Source organism: Chanodichthys erythropterus, chromosome 20 (genome assembly GCF_024489055.1).
Source record: "Chanodichthys erythropterus isolate Z2021 chromosome 20, ASM2448905v1, whole genome shotgun sequence".
NCBI classification, from domain to species: Eukaryota; Metazoa; Chordata; class Actinopteri; order Cypriniformes; family Xenocyprididae; genus Chanodichthys; species Chanodichthys erythropterus.
The window spans coordinates 15,493,171-15,518,748 of NC_090240.1; the positions used below are offsets into that span (position 1 = coordinate 15,493,171).

Consider the following 25,578-nt stretch of genomic DNA (forward strand, 5'->3'; position numbering starts at 1 on the left):
TCATAAACAAGTTACTACCAAAGCAGAGTCCCTGATTGGTTAACACGCCGCAAATTTTCACCAAAGTTCAGATTTTTCAACTCGGGCGTGAACGCTCAATTCGCACCATTCGCGCGTCAATGGCTGATTCGGGCCGCGCTGATCAACATTAAAAACAGTAACGTTAACTCGCAGAAGTATGTTTTTGTATCGAAGAGAGTTTTAATCTTAAATCTACATGCAGTCTATGTCCATATTTGTTCTTCATGCTAGTAAGTGCTAAATCCCCACTTTCACAAAGGTAACATTATATTGTCAAGAACATCATTAATGTTGCGCGATGCTGGCTTGTGTGGGTGCAGTCAGTTTCGACCGCGAAAGATGAGGTAATTTGATTGAATGTCTATGTGTGTGTATATACGACATTTTACCTGCTAGAAATACATGTTCAGTTTTCATGTTATTTTAAGTGAGTAAAATAAAATCAACGGCACTTTTCGCATCAGTTTGAGAGCCACTGCTGGATATCAGCCTTCACTTTGGTCCCAGATTTAGTCAGTAAACGAGCAGCGCAATATAGACACTTAATTGAAGTAGAAAATCTCAAATGAAGAGTGCTGGACTCCAGCTTACTTGTCTGTGTTTTCAGATCATCCGCGCTTCAGTGTAGAGAGGGCTCATGTGCATGGTTGCCAGATAGCAAAGATTAAACAAAACATGTTCTTTTAACAGAAAAGCTCTGATAGTGGGATTAAATTATGACCGCTCCTAAAGACAGTCTGTAATGTTTTGTCTCCTTTATTCGACAAAAACAAAAAGTGATTTCAAAAGAGTGATTTTGGTCAAGTGTTTAGTCTTTTAGCCACACTTCAGTCTCGTCTTTTTTCATCAACGATGTTGCACATGTAGTTTTAGTCACGTTATCGTTAAATGAAATTGGTGTCGTCTCATTTTTCGTCATAGTTTTCGTTAACGATCCAGATAAATGTGACAGAACACCTCCTCCCAGTAGGCGCAACCTAATGCCGTAGGAACAGATGTGAGGGAGGGATGGAGGGGGCTTTGGAGGTGGCCGAGGCGATGACACAGGGAAGAAGACAGGAGATGATGAGGGGACAGTGCAGTACGGGTGATGATACCCCGTCAGCGATAAAACATCTGACGGCACAGACCCAGTGCCCAGAGATGGTGGTGGTATGGGCTCTGGGTCCGGCTTGTTCTGGACTGGGGGTAAACAATCTCCAGACACCAGATGACAGCGTCCCTTCGGTTAAGTTCAGAGGTGTCTGGGAGGTCTAAGGGGTGATGGTAATTAGCCCTGATCCAGGACAGTGACTTCAGGGTCTCTGAAATGTCCAGTGAAGGAAAAAAAGGCAAAAATCATGCTGCATAATCCATACATTTGGATCGGTTGATCTGTCACAAGATGAAGATGAGGGAAGACAGGATCATCAAATATAAACGGTTTAAATATCAAATATGAACAGCTGTGGGGGAGGGTTAGTGTCCAAGGGAACTGATGACAAAGAGACAAACAAAGAGACACGTGAATGATGAATGAGTCCAAATAACTGTGACAAAATAAGCATATTAGAATGATTTATGAAAGATCATGTGACACTGGAGTAAAGATGCGGAATATACAGCTCTGCATACACCGCCCAAAACCAAATGTTTGAATATATTCTAGTGTATATTTCAGGGTCCATATTCACATAAAAATTATAAAGACTAATGGCTCGTTTCCACTGAGCGGTACGGATCAGTACAGTATGGTACGATACGATTCGGAACATTAAACCCTAATCCAGCTCGCGTTTCCACTTGATTAGGCGTGGTGTAGCCGGAAAGTAGCAATCAGTGTCATTCTCGTGCAAAGAAGAAAGCGACACAGTAAACAACAATGGAGGACACACAGCAGATCTTGTTCTTGATTCTCGGCATGTGGCTGTCACATGAAGAAGACAAGCTTTGCTTGCTGCGCGCCGACATTAGGCATTTCTCAATACCAATGTATGCAAAGTTCGGACTTTCATCCTTGGTAGTTTGCAACTACCAGCAAGCATCGATAGCAGAGAAGCGGAGGAGAAAACCTGTCTAATTTAAAAACCACTTTATTGTTCATGAAATATAGTTTTGAAAGTTTTTCAGGTGAGAATGTAGTTGTTTAAAGCTCAAATAGCACCTATTAGAAAATCTGATCTGACGTTGTTGGAGTTGTGAGATCCAGGCGATCACCGGCGCTCAGTGCTCATGTACCCATCTGAGAACAGCCTTACCTCAGCTAGTCCTTCTGACATTTGCCGCTAGCTCAGATGTCTCTGTAGTTGTTAAACATGAGATATCATTTGTCTTGTGTATATCTCACACGCAATCCTTGGTCTCATGAATTTATAATTTGTTCCCGAGCAAATCGTTTTGGCTGAGGGCAAAGTGAAGTGTCATAACTTTATATATTTATTTAAAGGTTCTCTAGAACCAGTTTTTACATGATTTAATATAAGTCTAAGGTGTCTCCTGAATGTGTCTGTGAAGTTTCAGCTCAAAATACCCCATAGATTTTTTTTTTTTTTTTTTTTTTAACTGCCTATTTTGGGGCATCATTAACTATGCGGCCCCTTTAAATCTCATGCTCCCCACCCACGGAGCTCTCAACTATAATACAGTGCATTTACAAAGTTCACACAGCTAATATAACCCTCAAATGGATCTTTACAAAGTGTTCGTCATTCATGCTGCATGCATGCGTCGGATCATGTGAGTACAGTATTTATTTGGATGTTTACATTTGATTCTGAATGAGTTTGATAGTGCTCCGTGGCTAAAGCTAACATTACACACTGTTGGAGAGATTTATAAAGAATGAAGTTGTGTTTATGAATTATACAGACTGCAAGTGTTTAAAAATGAAAATAGCGATGGCTCTTGTCTCCGTGAATACAGTAAGAAACGATGGTAACTTTAACCACATTTAACAGTACATTAGCAACATGCTAACGAAACATTTAAAAAGACAATTTACAAATATCACTAAAAATATCGGTAACACTTTAGATTACAGCCCGGAAAGTACTGCATAATTACAACAAATTTACAGCATAACTTTCAATAATTATAGTGTAACTATACAGTAAGTATGTGTAAGTATAGGAGAACAATATGTGAAGTATTGGGAATAAAGGGGTAACAACCAGGAAAAATAACAAATTATTCATACTTTTAATATTTTATAACTAAGGGGTACGTATGACATAACTAAGGGGTAAATATGACATTACGGGCCGTAAATTAAAGTGGAGCTTGTTACCCTCTTATTTCATGTAGTTACAGGGTAAGTATGACATTACGGGCCGTAAATTAAAGTGGTGCTTGTTACCCTCTTATTTCATATAGTTACAGGGTAAGTATGACATTATGGGCCGTAAATTAAAGTGGTGCTTGTTACCCTCTTATTTCATATAGTTACAGGGTAAGTATGACATTATGGGCCGTAAATTAAAGTGGTGCTTGTTACCCTCTTATTTCATGTAGTTACAGGGTAAGTATGACATTATGGGCCGTAAATTAAAGTGGTGCTTGTTACCCTCTTATTTCATGTAGTTACAGGGTAAGTATGACATTATGGGCCGTAAATTAAAGTGGAGCTTGTTACCCTCTTATTTCATATAGTTACAGGGTAAGTATGACATTATGGGCCGTAAATTAAAGTGGAGCTTGTTACCCTCTTATTTCATATAGTTACAGGGTAAGTATGACATTATGGGCCGTAAATTAAAGTGGAGCTTGTTACCCTCTTATTTCATGTAGTTACAGGGTAAGTATGACATTATGGGCCGTAAATTAAAGTGGTGCTTGTTACCCTCTTATTTCATATAATTACAGGGTAAGTATGACATTACGGGCCGTAAATTAAAGTGGTGCTTGTTACCCTCTTATTTCATATAGTTACAGGGTAAGTATGACATTACGGGCCGTAAATTAAAGTGGAGCTTGTTACCCTCTTATTTCATGTAGTTACAGGGTAAGTATGACATTATGGGCCGTAAATTAAAGTGGTGCTTGTTACCCTCTTATTTCATGTAGTTACAGGGTAAGTATGACATTACGGGCCGTAAATTAAAGTGGAGCTTGTTACCCTCTTATTTCATGTAGTTACAGGGTAAGTATGACATTACGGGCCGTAAATTAAAGTGGAGCTTGTTACCCTCTTATTTCATATAGTTACAGAGTAAGTATGACATTATGGGCCGTAAATTAAAGTGGTGCTTGTTACCCTCTTATTTCATGTAGTTACAGGGTAAGTATGACATTACGGGCCGTAAATTAAAGTGGAGCTTGTTACCCTCTTATTTCATATAGTTACAGGGTAAGTATGACATTATGGGCCGTAAATTAAAGTGGTGCTTGTTACCCTCTTATTTCATGTAGTTACAGGGTAAGTATGACATTACGGGCCGTAAATTAAAGTGGAGCTTGTTACCCTCTTATTTCATATAGTTACAGGGTAAGTATGACATTACGGGCCGTAAATTAAAGTGGTGCTTGTTACCCTCTTATTTCATATAGTTACAGGGTAAGTATGACATTACGGGCCGTAAATTAAAGTGGTGCTTGTTACCCTCTTATTTCATATAGTTACAGGGTAAGTATGACATTACGGGCCGTAAATTAAAGTGGAGCTTGTTACCCTCTTATTTCATATAGTTACAGGGTAAGTATGACATTACGGGCCGTAAATTAAAGTGGTGCTTGTTACCCTCTTATTTCATGTAGTTACAGGGTAAGTATGACATTACGGGCCGTAAATTAAAGTGGTGCTTGTTACCCTCTTATTTCATATAGTTACAGGGTAAGTATGACATTACGGGCCGTAAATTAAAGTGGAGCTTGTTACCCTCTTATTTCATATAGTTACAGGGTAAGTATGACATTACGGGCCGTAAATTAAAGTGGTGCTTGTTACCCTCTTATTTCATATAGTTACAGGGTAAGTATGACATTACGGGCCGTAAATTAAAGTGGAGCTTGTTACCCTCTTATTTCATGTAGTTACAGGGTAAGTAATTAATAAAAATAAATAAATAAATAAATAAATAAATAAATAAAAACGCAAACAATCATATCACTTGGAAAACTTTATTTGAAAAACAACTTATTTCAAAACAGATTTAAAGTTACAACACTTCTTATTTGTTTCTCTTGCTTGGCTTCCTCCTCCTCTTGTTCCTCTTCGTTCGTTCTTACCACTGATGAATCTTAAGAGGGAATCCCATTTGCTATTCTGTATTTAAAAATTACAGAACACCCGGAAATGTGCTCACCGTTTACTCATCTTTTACCCTCATGCCATCTGAGATCTATACGACTTTCCTTCTTAAGATGAACACAAAAAGGATTTTTGGAAAAAAATAAATCATCTGGGAACGCTTTATAATGCAAGCTCACGTGTTCCTAAAAGTCAAAGCATCAAACAGCAATAACTATAGTAATCCATATGACCCCAATGGATGAATCAATGTCTTCTGAAGTGAAACGATACGTATTTGTAATAAAAATGCCAAATATTTGAATATTTTTAAAACTTTCGACCAACTGTCTCCTTGCGCGTGCATGCGAGGGTTGAGAGTTCATGCGTGACGTAACTTGAAGCGTGACGTAGGCATGCCGAGAAACTCACGCAGATGTTGGATGACGTCAGTTTTTTTTTTTTATTATTATTATTTTAGTAATGCTCACAACAAAATACACAGAATAACAGATAATGAGAATGAAAAACAAACAAGACAGAATAACAGAGACGGCAGTTCTCGCGCGAGTTTCACACGAATCTCCCACGAGAACGTCATGAAAGCTTCACGCTGCTTCATCGAACCGTATCGAACGCGAAGTCGACTCTCATGCAGGCGCTGGTGACAGTTGGTCGGAAGCGAAAAGATGAATAGCCTAAACCATGAGAAAATTTCGGGGTGTACTGTATTTTCTTATAATACAGAATAGCAATGGGATTCCTTCTTAAGATTCATCAGCTGAGAAACAAGAGCAGGAGGAAGCCAAGCGAGAAACAACAACAACCAAAAAACTGACAAAACTTGTTACTTTCTGTCAGGACTTTAGAGTTTGAAATGAAAAGTTGATTTAAAAAAATGAATAATAAGTGTTGTAGACCTGTTTTTAATAAAGTTGTTTTTCAAATAAAGGTTTCGGAGTCAGTGATATCAGATTGTTTGCATTTTATTAATTACTTACCCTGTAACTAAATGAAATAAGAGGGTAACAAGCTCCACTTTAATTTACGGCCCGTAATGTCATACTTACCCCTTAGTTATATGTCATAGTTATCCCTTAGATATAAACTATTTACAGTATAAATAATTTGTTATTTTCCTGGTTGTTCCCCCTTTATTCCCAATACTTTACATATTGTTCCCCTATACTTACACATACTTACTGTATAGTTACACTATAATTATTGAAAGTTATGCTGTAAATTCGTTGTAATTACGCAGTACTTTCCGGGCTGTAATCTAAAGCGTTACCAAAATATCATGATATCATGGATCATGTCAGTTATTATTGCTCCATCTGCCATTTTTCGCTATTATCCTTGCTTGCTTACCTAGTCTGATGATTCAGCTGTGCACAGATCCAGACGTTAATACTGGCTGCCCTTGTCTAATGCCTTGAACATGAGCTGGCATATGCAAATATTGGGGTCGTACATATTAATGATCCCGACTGTTACGTAACAGTCGGTGTTATGTTGAGATTCGCCTGTTCTTCTGAGGTCTTTTAAAGAAATGAGATTTATATAAGAAGGAGGAAACAATGGAATTTGAAACTCACTGTATGTCATTTCCATGTACTGAACTCTTGTTATTCAACTATGCCGAGGTAAATTCAATTTTTGATTCTAGGTTAGCTTTAACTTTACCGTTGTACTAGAGCGCTGACATTGTACGTTTTACTGAATTGTTTGCTTGTCTTCATATCTTATTGTATAGCTTCTTATACTTTATACTTATACTTTTATAATAGCTATTATTGATAATTAAAACTGACTTTTAACAAAAAGAGACAGGGTTGTTTTGTCTTATTTCATTTAATTATTGGCTACATGTAGGCTATATATACAGTGAAGATAATCAGAGTACATATGCACATATTGCCTGAACCACACATTAATAGGTTTCATATTTTTTAAATGAAACAAAATGAGGCAGGATTGTGTTTTATATTTCGTTTTGTGATATATAGCCTACATGAAGTGAAGATAATCAATGTATAACGCTCCTGAACGTCTCGGTTACAAAGGTAACCCTCGTTCCCTGAAGGAGGGAACGGAGACGTACGTCGGACAGACCGACGAATAGGAATCTCGCTAGAGAGGCCAATCTACTTCGAGTGTAACTAAAACGAGCCAATGCACATTGGCATGCAATCATATGCATCAGCTGCTCGCCTCGCAGCGCGGGTATATAATGAGCAGCAGGTGCGTTGCATCTTCAGGTTTTCGCTGAGGAGCCGAACCGGATAGGCGGCAGCATCAGCGGGGTACAGCGACTGTGGCGACGGGACGTACGTCTCCGTTCCCTCCTTCAGGGAACGAGGGTTACCTTTGTAACCGAGACGTTCCCATTCAATCGGTCACGTTCGACGTACGTCGGACAGACCGACGAATAGGAATCCCTACCAAAGCGCCACAGGAGCTGCCCCCTTCCAGCGCTCTGTTGTAAGCCACCTGAACCCCCTTGCCTGAGGATGGTGGGACAGGGCTAACACAGAGAGAGTCGATCACTGCTGTTCCCCAAAACCCATTCAGTGAGACTATTGGATAACGCTGGGAAAGCGAACCCTTCGCTCTGAGTTATGTGGAGAAGTACATATGGACTAACCCTGTAGGGCTGTGCTACATATGGAAGAGCTGGGGTGACTCCAACCCGATGAAGGGTAGGTTCTCCCAGAGGGAAAGACACGGGCTTCGTTTAGGAGCAACCGTGGAACCAACCATATGGGATCCCCGTAGGGTCACACATATGGAACCCAGCCTAAACCCGGTTCTCAAGGATACAACGGAGTATAGGCCTGGCGCCAGACGCTCCGCCACGTCGGCTACCGAAGGGATATCGGAGGACTCGACAGGGTCTGCCTTGTAGGGACTCTCTGGAGAAAAGAAGCGCATGTAGCGCAGCAAGCCGACACTAAGCCGGGGCCTCTCCGTGCCTCTGACCTGTGGCGAGAACATGGGAGGAGACCGGCTCGACACGAAGGCTATAGTATCTAGCGAACGTGTTAGGTGTCGCCCAGCCCGCAGCTCTACAAATGTCTGTCAGCGAGGCGCCACGAGCCAGCGCCCAGGAGGATGCGACACCTCTCGTGGAGTGAGCATGCAACCTGAGCGGGCAGGGCACGCCCTGAGCTTGGTAAGCCAGGGCGATGGCATCCACTATCCAGTGGGCCATCCTCTGCTTGGAGACAGCCTTTCCCTTCTGCTGGCCTCCATAACAGACAAGAGCTGGTCTGAGGTCCTGAGGCTTTAGGTTCTGTCTATGTACAGTCGCAAAGCACGGACTGGACAGAGTAAAGCCAGGGCTGGGTCTGCCTCCTCCGAGGGCAGCGCTTGCAGGCTCACCACCTGGTCCCTGAAGGGAGTGGTAGGAACCTTGGGCACATAGCCAGGCCGGGGTCTTAGTACCACGTGGCTATCACCCGGCCCGAACTCCAGGCACGATTCGTCAACCGAAAATGACTGCAGGTCCCCTACCCTCTTGATGGAGGCCAATGCCACCAGCAGCAAAGTCTTCATAGACAGAATCTTTAAGTCTGCTGACAGCAAAGGCTCAAAGGGAGCAATCTGAAGTGCTCTCAGCACCAGAGTGAGGTCCCAAGAGGGTATGGAGGGGGGATGAGAAGGATTTAACCGTCTCGCCCCCCTAAGGAACCTGATGACCAGGTCGTGCTGACCAACAGATTTGCCATCTAAATGGTCGTGGTAAGCGGATATAGCAGCAGTATGGACTTTGAGGGTGGAGGGGGGACAGCCTACGCTCCAACCCTACTGCAAGAAGGAAAGCACGACTCTGATCGAGCATCTTCGGGGGTCTTCCCGGCGAGAAGAGCACCACTCGACGAACAGGTTCCACTTTGAGGCGTAAGCACGTCTCGTAGACAGTGCACGTGCCGAAGTGAGGGTGTTAAGTACCTCAGGGGGTAAGTCACCTAGAACCTCCGCATCCCGTCCAAGGGACCAGACATGGAGTTTCCAGAGGTCTGGACGCGGGTGCCAAAGAGTGCCCCGTCTCTGAGAAAGAAGGTCTTTCCTCAGAGGGATGGGCCAGGGAGGGGCTGTCGCGAGGAGTGAGAGTTCTGGGAACCAGGTCCGGTTGGGCCAGTAAGGCGCAACTAACAAGACCTGCTCCTCGTCCTCCCTGACTTTGCACAGGGTCTGTGCAAGTAGGCTCACTGGGGGAAACGCATATTTGCGCAGGCCCCGGGGCCAGCTGTGAGCCAGTGCATCTGTCCCGAGTGTCCCCTCGGTCAGAGAGTAAAACAACTGGCAGTGGGAGGTTTCTGGTGAGGCAAACAGGTCTACCTGAGCCTCTCCGAATTCTCTCCAGATCAGCTGAACCACCTGGGGGTGGAGTCGCCACTCTCCTGGCAGCGCAGCTAGTGATAGCTCGTCGGCCACACGGTTGAGCACACCGGAGACATGAATGGCGCGAAGCGACCTCAGATGCTTCCGACTCCACAGGAGGAGATGGCGGGCGAGTTGCGTAGATGTACGCAACGGTCGCAGTGTTGTCCATACGGACCAGTACATGCTTGCCCTGAAGCAGGCCTTTGAGGCGGCTCAGAGCAAGGCGTACTGCCAGCAACTCGAGGCAATTGATGTGCCAATGCAGATGGGGTCCCGTCCAAACCCCTGAGACTGCATGCCCGTATTACGTGGCACCCCAGCCTGTGGCAGAAGCATCTGTGAACACCACAGCATGCCGGGACACCTGTTCTAGGGGCACTCCTGCCCGAAGAAACAAGGGGTCCGACCACGGACTGAAGGTTCGGCGGCACTCCTGAGTGATTGGCACCCGGAACGTGCCGCGCTGCCACGCCCATCTCGAGACTCGGCCGTGAAGCCAGTGCTGAAGCGGTCTCATATGAAGCAGAACGAGCGGTGTTACAGCCGCAGCAGCCGCCATATGCCCCAGGAGCCTCTGAAAGAACTTCAGTGGGACCGCTGTCCTGCCATTGAATGTATTCAGGCAGTTCAACACCGACCGAGCACGTTCCTCTGTGAGGCGTGCTATCTGCTCGACCGAATCCAACTCCATACCGAGAAAAGAGATCCTCTGCACCGGGGCGAGTTTGCTCTTTTCCCAGTTGACCTGAAGCCCCAACTGGCTGAGGTGTCTGAGCACCAAATCCCTGTGTTTGCACAACTGATCCCGGGACTGTGCTAGAATGAGCCAGTTGTCGAGATAGTTGAGAATGCGAACACCCTGTTCTCTCATGGGAACAAGGGCTCCCTCCACGACTTTCGTGAAGACGCGGGGAGACAGGGCCAGCCCGAAGGGTAGGACTCTGTACTGATATGCTCGACCTTCGAACGCGAATGTCAGGAATGGCCTGTGTCGCGGAAGAATTGAAACATGGAAGTACGCGTCCTTCAGGTCAATCGCTGCAAACCAATCTCGGGGACGGATGCACTCGAAAATGCGTTTCTGCGTGAGCATTTTGAATGGTAGCTTGTGGAGGCTCCGATTCAAAACTCGCAGGTCCTAGATCGGTCGTAACCCGCCGCTTTTCTTGGGTACAATGAAGTAGGGGCTGTAGAACCCCGACCTCAAATCGGCTGGAGGAACCGGCTCTATCGCGTCCTTCGCCAGTAGGACTGCGATCTCCACACGCAGGACAGGGGCATCGGCATCTTTCACTGTAGTGAAGAGGACGTCCCTGAACTTGGGGGGGGGGGAGCCGGTCGAACTGAATCACAAAGCCGACCCTGATGGTCCGAAGGAGCCAGCGAGACGGACTGGGGAGCGCTAACCCGGCTCGCAGAGACCGTACAAGCAGGACCAAAGGGACCACCGGTGTACCCGCAGCAGGGCAGCGAGGTGGAACACAGGGACGCGGCTCGGGGGGCTCTCTTTGTGAGGCGGCCCGAAGCGGCGTCACAGTGTGCTAGGCAACACTTACCTGGCTCCACGGATGGACAGAGGGAGCAGTCGAGGCTTTGGCTGCCCGCTGCTGTCCGCTGGCGACAGAAGAGGGGGATGAGAGTGGTGAGGTTTTTCTCCTCCCACTGCTCTCCAAACCCTCTTCAGACCTGGAAATGGAGGAACTGCTCTTTAAAATTTGGGTACCGCTGCCTCTTGGGTCAGTGGCGGAACAGAAACAAACCCAATAAAGGATTTACCACCTGGCCCTCCTCCAGGGGTGGAAGAGCAGCCCCTCCCATCTCTGGGTCGCCCGTCTCAGGGGTGATTCTCACCAACCAGTTAAACAGCTGCAGAGACGGGAGGCGTCATCTCCCCGCAATGGATACAGCAGAGCCTGCTGGGCCGGAGTTTCTTGCAGGGGACGACACCCTTGGCGACGAGCAGACTGAGGGGCGGCCCAAGAGGAACTCAATGGTTTGTCATGGGAAGCTCCCCGATCCGCTACTAACTGAGGAGAACCGCTGGGCTCAGTCCTCGACAGTGTCACCGAAAGGCCACCTCGTAAGATGGGAGCATTGAGAAAGCATTTAGCTTGACAACCTCTCACACCTCACAAGGTAAGCCAGGGGGCACTTCTGGACCACGGAGGTGGACATCGTCTGGCTGAGGGCCTGCGCTGTGACTTTGATCACGGTTAGTCAACAAGCGCAGCTCAACCCCAGCACAGAACTACCCTCATGCAAAAAGAGTGCCTTGGCCTCACATGCAGGGTGGGTGTGGTCTGTGTACAGCCACCCCATCCAAGAGGGTAGTGAGAGAGGAAAAACTTATGCAGATTGGCACCTTTGGCATTCCATATTTATGGCACCAATATACCCCCATACTGCCAAGTTTTCCATGCACATCTGGAAGACCCAGGAAAGCATGGCTGTAAACTCTGAATCTGAGTCAGCATAAGCACACACCATTACAGTGGGCAGCGTCACCCTCATTTCCAGAGCATAACAGCACTCTCTCCGATGTTGCAATCGACGTCTGTCCCTCAGCTGGAGCTCTGAATGAAATGCTAGGTTCCCCTATGAAAAGGACCAGCAATCCAACCCAGAAACTGCACAGCTTGCAATGCGCTAGAGAGGGAGGGGCCCTAGGCGGTTGGTTCCCCGAAGGAACCCCTCAACCTCATGTCACCCAAGCCATATCAGCAAAGTAGACCTCTTCTGGTGCACCAGAGAGGGCGCTACAATGGAGATTATGCAAGGGAACCGCGCATCTAGAGCGCTGAGCGAGCGCTGGGTTGCCGTGACAACCCGCGCTGCAGCCCGGCACACGACACGCAAAGGAGCGTGAGGTTTGCTCTCGTTGATCTCCACGGTCTCCCAGAGTGTCGGGCAGACCCGCGGCTGTGCTTTTACACACAAGCGGCAGCTGGCCAACAACAGAGGGGACTCAAGCTTCCCGGAGAAAGAAGAGTCACGACCGGCGTGTCGACGTGATCATGTTCTCATATGAAAACATGAACACCCACGAACATCATTTCAGCACGCGCCCAGACATGCGAAACGGTGATCGTGGCCGTCAGTGAGGACAGGAACGATCGCATCCAGAAACACAAGTAGGATGTCGTCTTTAAAAAGACGCGAATCTACTTGTGTAAGCTCTTTCAGGGACTTTACTCTTTTAGAAGTGCTGAAGCACGCAGGGGAACGGCCACCGCAACACAGACAGGGATTGTGTGCAGCCTGTCATGTGCTTTCTCTCTCTTTGAAGGCGCTCACTCTTACCAGCCGTAAAAACGGCTTTTCAGCGCTCAAAAGCGCACCGTACCGGCCGTGAGAACAGCCTTCTGACGCTGTCAAACAGCTATTTGCTCAAAAACGGCAAACGAAACAAAAACAGAAAAAGAGAGGACTTCGACCCCGCTACTGTGCTGTTCGCCCGCACTCGGGAAAAAAAGAGAAGTTCAACCAAAAAGCTTGACTCGTCTTCTAGCAGACACTCGCTTGCAGAGAACAGGAACAAACACCGTTCGGCTCCGAAGCGAAAAGCTGAAGATGCAACGCACCTGCTGCTCATTATATACCCGCGCTGCGAGGCGAGCAGCTGATGCATATGATTGCATGCCAATGTGCATTGGCTCGTTTTAGTTACACTCGAAGTAGATTGGCCTCTCTAGCGAGATTCCTATTCGTCGGTCTGTCCGACGTACGTCGAACGTGACCGACTGAATGGGAACCACATTTGTGTGGCGCTTCCTGTGTTGTCATTCCCCTTGTAGCATGCGCAATTGACGGTTTTCTGTCAACCAATCAACGGTCTGCGGTGAGTGGTACTATTGTGCTAGGTACCTTAACGGAAGGGTTCAAAAAAAGTGGTACGGTACTGTTCGGAATTAGGGTACCACTTACAACTTCTGACAATGGAAACGGCAAAAATTACGTACTGTACTGAACTGTACTGAACCGTACCACTCAGTGGAAATGAAAAATTAGAATAGAATAGAATAGAATAGAATAGAATAGAATAGAATAGAATAGAATAGAATAGAATAGAATAGAATAGGCTTTGGTACACTTTCATATAAACATCCAGATGGAATAGAATAGGACAAAGCAGAGCAGAACAGAACAGTTTATCTGACAGTCAGTGTGTGAGTCATGGTTTTCTTAAGATGTCCAAAAGAGACAGAGCTTCTCTCAGCACAGTCATGAAAGGTGACTCAGTCCTGACACTTTGTTCTTCCACAAACTGAATCATCTCTCCTCAGTTTACAGGCAGAAATAGAAGATATGTGACCACACTAAACTACAGCACAGACACAGCTGTCCAAAGACATTATGAATCTCTACAAAGCACAGAACAGAAAAAGCTCTCTATTTCTGTAACTAATCGCTTCAATTATGAGCCAGTGCTGTGAATTTCATGACAAATGTTTTATATCGATTCCACACTGGAGGTTCCTGCAACTAAATTAGAAGTGGAATGTTTCATTTCTGCACCACTTGCATTAGCAAACGTAATTGCAAAAATAATGACTAATGCCATCGGTTAAAGGAAAGTGCACGTTAAATGCCACACTTCTGCTTTAAGTTGGCTGTATGCACTGCGGAAGACACTGCAGCTCAGTGATACACAACCTAGAGCAGAGATTTTCATTAGCCTGATGGAGCACTGAGCCATATGAGGGGATTATATATAGACCCTGAGGAACAGCTTAATGATATCTGGAAATCAGTACACATAAGTGTAAAGGGACTTTCAACGCTTTATCACTGCTTTTACCATGTGCTTTCTCAGTGTTTACTTACACATCTAACATACTGTATGCAGTCACTGATCTGGAAGGGACTGGATGTTGTGTTCTCTCTCCCCGGAGAGCACCATGTGTCTGGTCATCATGTGTGTTTGCTTGGCTGACCAAGATTACACAGAACTTGTCATGTTATTAGTTTTCTTCCCTTTCACTAAGTGTAACTTGGTATTTTCAAGTAAATATGGATTTTCACTTTTTTTAGTTGTAGCATAATGAGATGAGACTGGAAATGAGGGGGGCAGAATCTGTAAACATCCCATCTTAGATCACCCACATGAGCATCAGAGCTCAGTGTGAATCTCCAACCGCTGCTGAATCTTCAATGTGAGTTTGCAGTCTGAACGTGATTAATTAAAAAAAAAAAAAATGTCACAAATACACGTCTATCTGCTGATTGTCCTTGCAGGCTGCACTTAAAAACAAGCGTGAACCACAGTGACGACTGATGCAAATGAGTCAGATCTTTTAATAAATAATTCAAGTTGCTTATTAGCTGGCATATTGGCTTATTATTAGTACTTATAAAGCACATATTAATGCCTTATTCTGCATGACCATATAGGGTTTGCGTAGACATCACTTTCCCGCTGGAACACACTCCCTCAGCCAGACTGAGTGGCAAAAGAGCCTGCTGCGTGACTGGATTTAAAGGTGCCGTAGAATGTCTTTTTAAAAGATGTAATATAAGTCTAAGGCGTCCCCTGAATGTGTCTGTGAAGTTTCAGCTCAAAATACCCCATAGATTTTGCCTATTTTGGGGCATCATTAAATATGAGCCGATTCAGGCTGCTTCCCCTTTAAATTCCTGTGCTCCCCGCCCATGGAGCTCGCGCTTGCCTTAAACAGCAAAAACAAAGTTCACACAGCTAATATAACCCTCAAAATGGATCTTTACAAACGTTCATCATGCAACATGTCTAATTGCGTAAGTATAGTATTTATTTGGATGTTTACATTTGATTCTGAATGAGTTTGATAGTGCTCCGTGGCTAACGGCTAATGCTACACTGTTGGAGAGATTTATAAAGAATGAAGTTGTGTTTATGAATTATACAGACTGCAAGTGTTTAAAAATGAAAATAGCGACGGCTCTTGTCTCCGTGAATAAAGTAAGAAACGATGGTAACTTTAACCACATTTAACAGTACATTAGCAACATGCTAACGAAACATTTAGAAAGACAATTTACAAATATCACTAAAAATATCATGATATCATGGATCATGTCAGTTATTATTGCTCCATCTGCCATTTTTCGCTGTTGTTCTTGCTTGCTTACCTAGTCTGATGATTCAGCTGTGCACAGATCCAGACGTTAATACTGGCTGCCCTTGTCTAATACCTTTCATAATGTTGGGAACATGGGCTGGCATATGTAAATATTGGGGGCGTACATATTAATGATCCCGACTGTTACGTAACAGTCAGTGTTATCTTGAGATTCACCTGTTCTTCGGAGGTCTTTTAAACAAATGAGATTTAAATAAGAAGGAGGAAACAATGGAGTTTGAGACTCACTGTATATCATTTCCATGTACTGAACTCTTGTTATTCAACTATGCCAATATAAATCAAATTTTTAATTCTATGGCACCTTTAACAGGGGAAACTGCGAAAACGTGAGTAAAACAAGAGTAAAAAAGAAGATTAAGAGGTATATTATTATTAAGGGGTAATATTTACTTATTTACACTGTTAAAGAGTTTGATTCTCATGCTAAACATGGCCAAAGTTTCAAAACATGAGTTGGACGTATAACAGAGTATTTCTCCGCCAGATACACTCCTTCAGAGTTTGTACATGTTTCGTAAAGTTTTTTTCGAGTATGGCCCTGTATTATGTAATAAAGGGTGGAATTCCTTGTACGGGCACTTCTCCCGGATAAGCATGCGCACACATCAACCAGAGCGAGAGAGCAAGAGCACGTCCATCAACACGCTTCGTTCGGGTTACGGAAGTAGTCGGCAGCGCTACACAGGACTTGCTTGAGAAAGATTTGTCATTTTGTTTTTAGACCACGAAATCAACAATGTCACCAAAGTTGAGCTGAGAGATTTGTGCTCAATCACTTTTTAGTTGGTTAAAATGAATGGAGAATATCTGGCAGATGGTGACATTACATGCATAACCTCTATTTTACATCCCTAAATCCTACCCTATACCTAAACTTAGATGCTACATATCTTACTATTAATAAGCTGTACATTAAGAGTTTATTGAGGCAAAAGTCATAGTTAATAGTGAATATGTGTTCCCCATGTTACAGTGGATTTTTTACTGAATGAACTGAACTCACTGATTCAGTCAGAGTGGTTACTGAATCAATCTGAGAGAAACAATTGTGAATAAAACTTATATTTAAATATTATTATTTCAAAATACACAACTTTTCAACAGTTTAAGGGTTGATACGTTTTTTTTGTTTGTTTTTTAATATTATTTGGTTGCATTTATTTTTTGAAAATTCGTAATCATGTTAAATATTATTACAATCTAAAATAACAGCTTTCCATTGTAATGTTTTCAAATGTAATTTATTCCTGTGAGGTAAAAGCTGAATTTTCAGCATCATTACTCCAGTATTCAGTGTCACATGATCCTTCAGAAATCATTTTAATATGATGATTTGATGCTCAAAAAACATTTATTATTATTATTATCCATGTTGAAAACAGTTGTGCAGCTTTTTTTTTTTTTTTTTTGTATTCTTCAATGAATACAAGGTTCAGAAGAACAGCATTTAATTTCATTAATTTGAAATCTTTAAAAAAAACAAAAAACAGTTCTTCAAAAATAATTAAATCTTGTCATTTTTACATTTTGATTTCAATACACTCTTTTTTTTAGAGTTCTGAAATAACAGTTGGTTTGAACTCGCTTCGAATCTGTTTGAATTTGCTTAATAATTTAATAAACCATTTACGTCCTGTTCATTTCTGCAGTAATGTGGTCCGAATCAATGAACACAGTAACCTTTACCCTGTCTGTGACATGTCACATTACATCATCACAGGCTGGAGCCCACAGGCTGAGCATTTGTGTACTTTTGGAGGAATAACAAAAAGCAACACCCTCCGGTTGTGCTTGTACCGCTGTTGAGAACGCTGACATAACTTTTGCAAGAACATTTTATTGCAAGAATTTTCCTATCGACATGCTTGTGCCAGTAAATGAAGAAGTGAGCTTTTTAATTAGTCTGCAACAAAACATTTTCACGACTTGTTTCCGCACATTACGAAACAGACTCTTTTGCGCCACACCTGAGGAACGTGGTTATTATCATCTTTGGTAATGTGGTGGATTGTTGATTACGGGGTTGAATTATTTTTTATGATGATAAAAACAACATAGTTGAGGATATAGACAACACGTTCCTTTAATGAGAGAGAGAAAGAGGGAGAGAGAGAGATGGTTGCACTGAATGGGAGGAGGGAACAAGCTCTCACATGCGTGCAGCAAAACAGACTCACGCTGCTGTTGTTGTGTCTGTAAGCTTTAGTCTCTGTAGATCACGTTTAGGAGCCGCTGTACTATTTGCTGATGTGTTTCCACCATGGGGTGCAGTCTCTGTACTATACAGCGGCCAGATGAGCACTACAAACTACTACAAGGAACATGTCAGGTAATATACAGTAGTGAAGCAGCATTGTGTTTCACTTGACTTGTCACAGTGTCATTTTGGTTTTGTTTATTCTTCATTAACATATAAGCTGGATGACTGATTCAATTTAAATTGATTAAGAAATGTCATTCATTTTCATTGCATTAATTATAATCTGATTGAATGAACAAGTTTCAAATGCCTTTGAGATTATGCAGTTTGCCTCTGGAGGTTGTTTTGCATGCTAAAAAGGTTGCAAGAGGTTATTTTGCTGAAGGAAGGAATTTGTTTTGGAGACTATGTACATTTGACAGGGTCATGAGAGGGTCACACTCTACTGAAGAAGAGCGAGAAATGTTTGAGGTCCTGTCAAAATACTTAAAGACTGTGTGTTTATGTGTTTGTTTATGTGGTTTGCTTTATTATAGATCAGTAGCATTCCCACAATCCCTGTGTAATTAGCTTCCACTGTAGCTTAACCTCCAGTTGACCTCCTATATGGCTGAAAGTATGAACTATACTAATCTTTAGCAAACGTTGTGACAGAGAGCAAGGGGAAAATGCAGTAGCTCTTCACTTAAAGCCTTTGTGTATAATGCATTATGAAGGTATTCATAATGTATGTTATAATGCATTATATATTTTCATAAATCATTATAACAAAGGTTAAAATATATTGTAATATTTGCAGATTCCTTGTTTCATCTGAAATTGGTTGTTTGTCATGTGTTTGAATGCATTATACTTTCTAAAAGTATTATAATGTATTATAACTTTGGATACAATTATTAATTATGAGATATACAATGCATTATAAGGTCTATAATATAATAAAGAAGACTAGCAGGTTAATCAGTTATCATATTGCAACTCTACATACAGAATGTGCTTTACTGCAACTTTAAAAGTCACTTTGGTCAGGCAAAGGGTGTCTTGTTGAATTAAACTCAAGTATATTCAGTGAATTTTCTGCCCTGTGTGCCAAAAGGCATAAGAGAAACAGTGTGAGTGAGTGAATTTAAAGTAGTTTGTCAGCTCACACATGAATGGGCACACTGACAAAGTTCCCATGTGTGTTATTGCCACTGCAAGATTCCAGAACAGACAGCAGATTGAGCTGAGGTCCCTGAGGACATTGGCTTTGAGATTTGAGTCTTACAGCGCTTTGATAAATGAAGTTCTCTCCCATTAGCTATCTGGCACATAGCCATTTCCTTGTGTGATTCAAAAGCTTTTACACACCCTGTTGGACCTCAATCAATGAATGAAATCTCACTAACTGTGTGATAATGTTAAAACCGAGCTTCCGGACATAAATATCTCGGTGTATTGCCCTTGCACAGTCAGGTCTGACTTTGCAGTGTTTAGCCAAATGAACTGCTTTAGGTCAAGAAGTCAGTGTTTCATATGACATTTGTCCTGAGTCTTTCGTTCTTGGTCACCAAATCATTAACTTGTGTCTTGCAGGTTGTTTGCAACTCTTACAACCTTACAGGGCCTTATAGTGTCTATATGTTTTCCTCGTTCCAGTCAGCTAGTTCAGTAATTTAAAAATAAATATTTATATGCTTACACTGTAAAAAAGAAAAATAATAGTTAAGTGTCCATGCTGCCTTAAAATTTAAAGTTTAGTCAACTCAAATATCCAAGTTGTCACTTAGTACAACTAACTTTAAATTTTAAGGCAGCACAAATACTTTGTTGAAACATTTTTTATTTTTTTACAATGATTTAATTAATGGAGTTGAATGGACAGTATTAGACCTGCTTTGTCTTACTGTACCATAAACCTGCTTGTATAAGTATATAAGTATACTTCAAGTTCAAGTTTATTTTATACTTAGTAAGTATACTCATATCAATATACAAACCCGATTCCAAAAAAGTTGGGACACTGTACAAATTGAATAAAAAAGGAATGCAATAATGCAATAATTTACAAATCTCATAAACTTATATTTTATTCACAATAGAATATAGATAACATATCAAATGTTGAAAGTGAGACATTTTGAAATGTCATGCCAAATATTGGCTCATTTTGGATTTCATGAGAGCTACACATTCCAAAAAAGTTGGGACAGGTAGCAATAAGAGGCCGGAAAAGTTAAATGTACATATAAGGAACAGCTGGAGGACCAATTTGCAACTTATTAGGTCAATTGGCAACATGATTGGGTATAAAAAGAGCCTCTCAGAGTGGCAGTGTCTCTCAGAAGTCAAGATGGGCAGAGGATCACCAATTCCCCCAATGCGGCAGTGAAAAATAGTGGAGCAATATCAGAAAGGAGTTTCTCAGAGAAAAATTGCAAAGAGTTTGAAGTTATCATCATCCACAGTGCATAATATTATCCAAAAATTCAGAGAATCTGGAACAATATCTGTGCGTAAGGGTCAAGGCCGGAAAACCATACTGGATGCCCATGATCTTCGGGCCCTTAGACGGCACTGCATCACATACAGGAATGCTACTGTAATGGAAATCACAACATGGGCTCAGGAATACTTCCAGAAAACATTGTCGGTGAACACAATCCACCGTGCCATTCGCCGTTGCCGGCTAAAACTCTATAGGTCAAAAAAGAAGCCATATCTAAACATGATCCAGAAGCGCAGGCGTTTTCTCTGGGCCAAGACTCATTTAAAATGGACTGTGGAAAAGTGGAAAACTGTTCTGTGGTCAGATGAATCAAAATTTGAAGTTCTTTTTGGAAAACTGGGACACCATGTCATCCGGACTAAAGAGGACAAGGACAACCCAAGTTGTTATCAGCGCTCAGTTCAGAAGCCTGCATCTCTGATGGTATGGGGTTGCATGAGTGCGTGTGGCATGGGCAGCTTACACATCTGGAAAGGCACCATCAATGCTGAAAGGTATATCCAAGTTCTAGAACAACATATCCCATCCAGACGTCGTCTCTTTCAGGGAAGACCTTGCATTTTCCAACATGACAATGCCAGACCACATACTGCATCAATTACAACATCATGGCTGTGTAGAAGAAGGATCCGGGTACTGAAATGGCCAGCCTGCAGTCCAGATCTTTCACCCATAGAAAACATTTGGCACATCATAAAGAAGAAGATGCGAAAAAGAAGACCTAAGACAGTTGAGCAACTAGAAGCCTGTATTAGACAAGAATGGGACAACATTCCTATTCCTAAACTTGAGCAACTTGTCTCCTCAGTCCCCAGACGTTTGCAGACTGTTATAAAAAGAAGAGGGGATGCCACACAGTGGTAAACATGGCCTTGTCCCAACTTTTTTGTGATGTGTTGATGCCATGAAATTTAAAATCAACTTATTTTTCCCTTAAATTTTTAATAAAATATTGAAATTTGAAACTTCCACATCATTGCATTCTGTTTTTATTCACAATTTGTACAGTGTCCCAACTTTTTTGGAATCAGGTTTGTACTAGAAGTATACTTGTAAGTGTATTTCAGAACTTCTTGGGACTACTACTTGGGACAATTAGTGGGACTAATTGGCCCACTTTTTGATGTTTAAATGTACACTTTTAAGCATATTTTAAGTGTAACATTAGTAAACTGAGTACACATCAAGTATGTTTTTGTTTGTACTGCAAGTATACTATAAGTGATCTTATACTGATAGTTTACTAGTTAAATACAGCACATTTTTTTAGTTTATGAAAGTTTAGTAGTTTTACACTACATGTATACTTGTAAGTTTTCTTTAATTGAACTTAACATTATATTATACAGTGCATCCGGAAAGTATTCACAGCACTTCACTTTTTCCACATTTTGTTTTGTTACAGCCTTATTCTAAAAGGGATTAAATTCATTGTTTTCCTCAAAACTCCAAAAACAATACCCCATAATGACAATGTGAAAGAAGTTTGTTTAAAATCTTTGTAAATTTATAAAAAAAAAAAAAAAAATCACATGTACATTAATATTTACAGCCTTTGTTCAATAATGTGTTGAAGCACCTTTAGCTACTGCCTCAAGTCTTTTTGAGTATGATGTTGTAAGCTTTGCACACCTATTTTTGGGCAGTTCCTCCCGATTGCTCAGTTTGGCCAGTCGGCCTGCTCTAGGAAGAGTCCTGGTGGTTCCAAACTTCTTATATTTTTGTACTTTAAGTATATTATGTTCCTATTACGGTATTAATTAGGAGAAAGGAATTTACTTCAAATCTACTTTACTCTATGTACAATACCAGTGGACTAGCCTACACAGAAATTCAGATACTTAGAATTAGGAACATATCATGAAAGTGTATAAGGCCATATGTAAAACTATGGGAAAAAAAAAAAATTTAATAGTCTTTTCAAAAGTGTCAGAAGCACCAATGCACTTCAGGCAACCTGAGTTCGAGTCCCAGCTCGTGGTCCTTTCCCGATCCCGTCCCCCTCTCTCTCCCACTTTGCTTCCTGTCCTATCATAATAAAAGGCAAAAGCGCCAAAAATAAATCTTTAAAAAAAATAGTCTACTCAAAAGTAAACAACTAAAGGCAGAAGTACACTGCGCGAATTCTGGAGAATCGTATTCCCACACACACCTCACGAGTGAGTTTATCTGAAAATCGTACGGATGCTTTGATATACGACACAATTTTACGACCTGCTGATTTCCTAAGCAATCACACGAAGTTCCACATGTGTGTGTATGTGTCTGTCTGTGTGTGAGAGAGAGACAGAGAGAATTAAAAAGCCTAGTTACACACTATAACTAGCAATAGCTGTAGCTATAGGTAACATCTCATCTGATAACTGTAGCTCTTGGGCGATCCGCTGTAAAATATCATCTAAGACAACCCTATCATGGTACACACTGCTTAACACATCATACAGCGCTTGCTGTTCCTGCCAGAGTTCAGTGAGTTCATCCTCCTTTTTAATGGTCCAAATTCACCATGGCGCTGTCATCTTTCTTCTTCTGTTGTTTTCCTTAGCTCCTGATTGGTCAACTTCAGATAGATAGACAAATCGGCTCATCTGCACATGTCATGAATTCAAACTGATAGCTCCTGAACTTTTTTGACACGTTTAAAAATGACCGGGAGGTCGGGAAGTGCTCGTAAGGTACTCTACTCGGCTCGTAATTCATTGCACTTGAAACGAGCCGCGACAATATGAGCATCAACGATTTCCAAAAATTGAAAAAAAATAAAAATCGCCTACAAGCTCTTACAGCAGAAAAAAAAAAATTGCACCGTGTGCGCCCGCCTTAAAAGCCAAATATACTTAGGTCCTGTCCCAGATGGCAATGGTCTTCCTCTGAGTCCGCACTTTCACGACGTAATGCCGCTTTGACTGCCGGGTAAAGTCCTCTGCTTAGCTCACAGTCTTTCAGGCTCAGCAGAAGTGTGCATCGAGGGCCCATAGCAGCCGCAAAGGGGGCACTCACGAGCAGCCTTCTTTAAGCTTAAATGACGAATGGGACACCCTACGGTCTTGTGGGACACTTAACGGACATGCCGTTTCAAGACCGAAAGTGCACATGAAGTGTGCCATTTGGGACAGGGCCTTAGAATACTTAATTATACTTAAATTTAATTTTAAGTACATACAAATTAGACAAAGTATACATGATTTAAGAAAAAAATTATGGCATACATCAGACCTCATGTTTGAACTGTCCCACTTGTGGAATGTTGAATGTTGAATCCTCCCTCAGGCAAGTTTTTGGATTTTGTCCTCACATCTGGTTTTAAGGTTAATATTCAGCCACACATGGCACTCAAGTTCAGTATATATTCTAAAGTTGGGATGACAATGCATACAAATGCGGTGCATAAAATTAATTGTTTTTAAAGTGATATTTTAAGTGTATTCTCTAAAATATAATGAAATGCTCAGTATGCATTTCATAGAAATATAGAATGGTTTTGCTCCTTACGTTATGTACATGTCAGTTTGTAGAATATTAATATGAAGTGAACCTTGCAAAAGCAGAGCTCACGCAGAATGCAAAGTCTGCTTTTGTACAGTAGCTCAACTGGTGGAGCGTGGCACAGACAATGCCAAGGTCATAGGTTTGAATCCCAAGGAAAACTCATATTGATATGCTTTGGATTCAGCTTATTTAACATATATAGACACAAACTGACCCTCAAAAGAAGTTCCAGTATCACTAATAGGGTTCCAATAAATACTATTGGAAGTAAAAGCTAATGTGGACTTTTTACATGACCTGCCAGGATTATAAACAAGCATCCTGTACTATACATTATTCTGAAAAATATGTTCCACGTCTCACCTTTTTTCATTTAAACTTCTTTTTGTGTAGGTAAATGGAAGGAGCCTTTCCATAGCTACACATGACCAAGCAGTAGAGGCCTTCCAAACTGCAAAAGACCCCATTGAGGTTGAGGTACTGCGCAGGGCGGCGCACGAGACTCATGAACCAGCCCGAGGAGTGAACAACAGTACTCAGACCAACATTACACTGAAATATTTGAAACATATAGAGACTATGGCCAAGTTACCGTCACCTCCGGGACCACTGCGTATGGCTATGCTGGATTGTTTCCATTCATCCTCTCAGTAAGTGCTAGACAGTGTTTGTCAAGCATTTCTTTGACCAGCTTTATAACCACAGTGAAACTTGAGAGCAATTTTCATATTAAAATCAGATTTGCCGTGAATGAGGCTTCAGTTAATGTTAATTTCACATTATACTGAAGGTGTCAAATGGCAAGACGTGACTCCTCTTACCCCGCTGACTTCGATGATGGCGTACAGAAAGACATTGAGAGTAGAGGACTGGAATATGAGGTACTGCGTTGGCCTAGACTGTATTCACTCACTGTACTGAGCGATGCATGTTTAAATCATGTTTAATCTCTGTGTCTCCTGAGGTCATTTTAAGTTCGATTTCACATACTTTCTAATATTTTCCCAAGACCTCTATAATTACATATGGATTTAGTACGCACATGAATCATTATCTACAGTAAACTCTGACATGCTTTGGCTTATGTTAACAATAACTAAATTGATTTTGATGACAAAGATTTAACATTTATCTGTTTTAATAGGAAGTGGATCTCCAGAAGAAAACTACTCAGGATAAGCTTGGCCTGATGTTATGTTACAAGACTGACGATGAGACGACTGCCATTTATATTAGTGAGGTAGGGTTCTTAAATAGGATTTTCTCCGAACAGTAACTGATCTGGCAATTTTTTGCATCAATGTCAAATTACACCACTGATTTGGTATACAGTATATATTTACCAGACTTACTCAGTGAAGCTTTATGTATTCCATTGTTAAGGCTAAATACACTGTTCTTACCGTGCTTAGATTGATCCAGAAGGAATTGCAGCAAAGGATGGCAGAGTCCAGGAAGGAGACCAGATTATCCAGGTAGAATTGATTCCATAGTTTTGTTTGTTTGTTGGAATATTTTGACTAAAACATTAAATTTATTTTACTTTTCACATGTTGAAGATCAATGGAGTGGACATCCAGAGCCATGAGGAGGCAGTGACACTTCTGACCAAGGTGGAGAGTAAGAATGTGACCCTCCTAGTGGCTCGACCAGAAAGTCAGGTCTG

The 25,578-nt window shown here is 42.0% G+C and overlaps 1 protein-coding gene across 2 annotated transcripts in view; it reads left to right on the forward strand.

The window, feature by feature from the left end:
- The window catches only part of pdzrn3a (PDZ domain containing RING finger 3a), a 54,848-nt gene that overhangs the window by 26,915 nt on the left and 2,355 nt on the right, over window positions 1–25,578 (forward strand). The window contains exons 4-8 of one of the 2 annotated variants that reach the window (XM_067370959.1): window positions 24,306–24,562; window positions 24,703–24,793; window positions 25,057–25,152; window positions 25,325–25,387; window positions 25,472–25,573. In XM_067370959.1, coding sequence (XP_067227060.1) covers window positions 24,306–24,562; window positions 24,703–24,793; window positions 25,057–25,152; window positions 25,325–25,387; window positions 25,472–25,573 — 609 coding nt within the window. The remainder of the gene's footprint in view (window positions 1–24,305; window positions 24,563–24,702; window positions 24,794–25,056; window positions 25,153–25,324; window positions 25,388–25,471; window positions 25,574–25,578) is intronic. The other variant, XM_067370960.1, reaches the window with a different exon arrangement.